A 4,296-nucleotide genomic window follows, 5' to 3' on the forward strand; every position below is an offset into this window, starting at 1 on the left:
CCAGATACGGCCACTATGAGTTTATTGTGATGTCTTTTGGTTTGACGAATGCTCAGGCAGTGTTTATGGACTTGATGAACAGAGTGTTTAGGGAGTTCCTAGATACTTTTGTGATCGTGTTTATTGATGATATCTTGATATATTCCAAGACAGAGGCCGAGCATGAGAAGCATTTACGTATGGTTCTGCAAACACTTCGGGATAATAAATTGTATGCAAAGTTCTCGAAATGCGAGTTTTGGCTAAAGCAGGTGTCCTTTCTAGGACATGTGGTGTCTAAGGCTGGAGTTTCTGTGGACCCAGCTAAGATAGAGGCCGTCACCAGTTGGACCCGACCTTCCACAGTCAGTGAGGTTCGTAGCTTTTTGGGTTTAGCAGGTTATTATCGGCGGTTTGTGGAGAACTTTTCCCGTATAGCTACTCCTCTTACTCAGTTGACCAGGAAAGGAGCTCCTTTTTTTTGGAGCAAGGCATGTGAGGACAGTTTCCAGAACCTTAAACAGAAGCTAGTTACTGCACCGGTTCTTACTGTACCTGATGGTTCTAGGAGTTTTGTGATTTATAGTGATGCTTCCAAGAAGGGTTTGAGTTGTGTATTGATGCAGCAAGGTAAGGTAGTCGCTTATGCTTCTCGTCAGTTGAAGAGTCATGAGCAGAATTACCTTACACATGATTTAGAGTTGGCAGCAGTGGTTTTTGCATTGAAAATATGGAGGCATTACTTATATGGTGAAAAGATACAGATCTTCATGGATCATAAGAGCTTGAAATACTTCTTTACTCAGAAGGAACTGAATATGAGACAGCGAAGATGGCTTGAGTTAGTGAAGGATTACGATTGTGAGATACTGTATCATCCAGGCAAGGTAAATGTGGTAGCTGATGCTCTTAGTAGAAAGGTATCACATTCAGCAGCACTTATTACCCGACAGGCCCCATTGCATCGAGATCTTGAGAGGGCTGAGATTGCAGTGTCAGTAGGGGCAGTCTCTATGCAGTTAGCCCAGTTGACGGTACAGCCGACTTTGAGGCAAAAGATCATTGATGCTCAGAGTAACGATCCTTATTTGGTTGAGAAGCGTGGCCTAGCAGAGGCAGGGCAAGCTGTTGAGTTCTCCATATGTCACACCCCCTCCCGGCTTCACGCCATCTTTCGGTCTAAGGTAGTAGGTAGTCCGGGAGGGGGTGTGACAACTTGGTATCAGAGCAGTTTGCTCCATGGGAATTAAGGTAGAGCGGTTAGCTCTAAGAAGAAACTGGAAAGTAAATAATTGAACGTCAAGTTAGCTTAAAGGGAACTAGTGGAGTATGGTCTAGGTAAGGGTAGAAGTGAGTCCAATTATTATTAATACGTGAGTAGACATTTAGTATCATGCATTTGAGTTAAGTATTTATAGTATGTCTAATGTGTTGACATATTATAGGAGTCATGCCACCACGTACTGGTAGACGACGCCGGCAGAATCAGGACGGGATGCAAGGTCCTACCCAAGGTCCATCTGTAGGGGAATCTAGTACCCTAGGAGTTCGAGGTGGTGCAGGAAATGAGCAGTTTGCGAGAACAACACAGGAAATAGCAAGGACAGATAGAGCAGAGCCTAGTGATCCAGAAAAGGCATACGGAATTGAACGGCTGAAGAAGTTAGGAGCTACAGTGTTTGAAGGTTCCACAGATCCAGCTGATGCAGAGAACTGGTTGAATATGCTTGAAAAGTGTTTTGATGTGATGAATTGTCCTGAGGAGCGAAAGGTTAGATTGGCCACATTTTTGTTGCAAAAAGAGGCTGAAAGATGGTGGAAATCTATATTAGCAAGACGCAGTGATGCACGTGCTTTAGACTGGCAGACTTTTAGAGGCATATTCGAAGATAAGTATTATCCCAGCACATACTGCGAAGCCAAGAGGGATGAATTTCTGGGGTTGAAACAAAGATCACTTTCAGTGGCTGAGTATGAGAGGAAGTATACCGAGCTTTCACGGTATGCTGACGTTATTATAGCTTCTGAGAGTGACAGGTGCCGAAGGTTTGAAAGAGGGTTGCGTTTTGAAATACGTACCCCAGTTACGGCCATTGCTAAGTGGACGAATTTCTCTCAGTTAGTGGAGACTGCCCTTCGTGTGGAGCAGAGTATAACAGAAGAGAAATCGGCAGTGGAGCTTAGTCGTGGGACTTCAACAGCTAGTGGATTTAGAGGCCGTGAGCAGCGGAGGTTCACGCCTGGGATAAATATTTCAAGCCGTCAAGATTTTAAGAATCGCTCTGGAGGCCAAGCATCGAGGAACGTGAGTTATGGTAGTGTTTTTCAGAGACAGAGCCAGAGAATACCTAGTCAACCCATTAGATCAACAGTAAGATTGCAACCAGGTCAAGAGTCCATTGCTAGTACCGTCAGGCGAATACCATGCACGAGTTGTGGCAGGAACCATCGGGGTCAGTGTTTGGTAGGTGCTGGTGTATGTTACCAGTGCAGACAGTCAGGACATTTCAAGAAAGATTGTCCGCAGTTGAACATGACAGTTCAGAGAGATCAGGGAGTTGGGTCCCAGACAATTGAGCAATCGAGAGTTTCAGTGGTTCCAACAGAGGGCACCAGTGGTGCAAGGCAAAAGGGAGTTGTTGGAAGACCGAGGCAACAGGGAAAAGTCTATGCTATGACTCAACAAGAAGTAGAGGATGCACCAGACGTTATTACTGGTACGATTCTTATTTGTAATGTACCTGCAGATGTTTTATTTGATCCAGGTGCTACGCATTCCTTTGTTTCTAGTATATTTCTGACTAAGTTGAATAGGATGCTAGAGCCTTTATCTGAGGGGTTAGCTATATACACTCCAGTTGGTGACGTTTTACTTGTTAATGAGGTGTTACGTAATTGTGAAGTTTTAGTAGAAGGTATCAGTTTGCTAGTGGACTTGCTACCACTAGAGTTGCAGAGGTTAGATGTAATTTTGGGAATGGATTTCTTATTTGCTCATTATGCATCTATGGATTGCCATAGGAAGGAAGTGGTTTTCAGAAAACCAGGCTTTGCTGAAGTGGTTTTTAGAGGTATGAGGAAGGCCGTTTCTAGAAGTCTAATCTCAGTTTTGAAAGCTGAGAAATTACTGAGGAAGGGTTGCACAGCGTTTCTTGCACACATCGTAGTAGTGCAGAGAGAAAAACTAAAGCCAGAAGATGTTCCTGTGGTGAAAGAGTTTCTTGATGTATTTCCAGATGATCTGTCAGGTTTGCCACCTGATAGAGAGATTGAGTTCACCATTGAATTATTACTAGGAACAGCACCTATTTCACAGGCCCCGTATAGAATGGCTCCAAGCGAGCTAAAAGAATTGAAGATGCAGTTACAGGAACTAGTTGACAAGGGATACATCAGGCCTAGTGTTTCGCCGTGGGGAGCACCAGTGCTTTTTGTGAAAAAGAAAGATGGTACCCTCAGATTATGTATTGACTATAGACAGTTAAACAAGGTTACAATACGTAACAAGTATCCTTTACCACGCATCGATGACTTATTTGATCAACTAAGGGGAGCAACGTTGTTCTCTAAGATTGACTTAAGGTCAGGATACCACCAGTTGAAGGTTAGAGAATCAGATATTGCTAAGACAGCATTTAGAACGAGGTATGGGCATTATGAGTTTCGAGTTATGCCATTCGGTTTAACGAATGCGCCAGCGGTTTTCATGGATCTCATGAACAGGATCTTCCATCGGTATTTAGATCAGTTTGTGATTGTGTTCATTGATGATATATTAGTTTACTCAGTTGACAGAGAATCTCATGAGGAACATCTGAGGATTGTTCTACAGACTCTACGTGAAAAACAGTTATACGCTAAGTTCAGCAAATGTGAGTTCTGGTTGGAATAGGTAGTATTTTTGGGGCATGTAGTTTCAGCAAAAGGAGTTACTGTCGATCCACAAAAAGTAGAAACGGTTGTCAATTGGGAAAGACCAATTAGTGCGTCAGAAGTACGTAGTTTCCTGGGTTTGGCAGGATACTATAGGCGTTTTATTGAGTATTTCTCTCGATTGGCATTGCCTTTGACCGCTTTGACAAGGAAGAATGTTAAGTTTGAGTGGTCAGATAAATGCGAGCAAAGTTTTCAGGAATTGAAGAAAAGACTAGTTACAGCACCTATTTTGGCACTTCCTATAACAGGGAAGGACTATGTGATTTATTGTGATGCTTCAAGGCTAGGATTAGGTTGTGTGCTTATGCAAGATGGGAATGTAATAGCTTATGCTTCAAGGCAGTTGAAGGAGCATGAGTGTAATTACCCTACCCATGATCT

General features: G+C 43.2%; 1 protein-coding gene across 1 annotated transcript; it reads left to right on the forward strand.

Annotated features, from left to right (window-relative positions):
• Positions 1-1,174: 1,174 nt before the first annotated feature.
• LOC127149913 (uncharacterized) lies at positions 1,175-3,862 on the forward strand (the record flags this gene model as incomplete). Its single annotated transcript, XM_051086307.1, has 1 exon — positions 1,175-3,862. A coding segment is annotated over exon 1 (2,433 nt), but the record flags the coding sequence as incomplete, so codon positions are not given.
• Between the last annotated feature and the right edge of the window lie 434 nt (positions 3,863-4,296).

Source organism: Cucumis melo, chromosome 6 (assembly GCF_025177605.1).
Source record: "Cucumis melo cultivar AY chromosome 6, USDA_Cmelo_AY_1.0, whole genome shotgun sequence".
NCBI lineage: Eukaryota > Viridiplantae > Streptophyta > Magnoliopsida > Cucurbitales > Cucurbitaceae > Cucumis > Cucumis melo.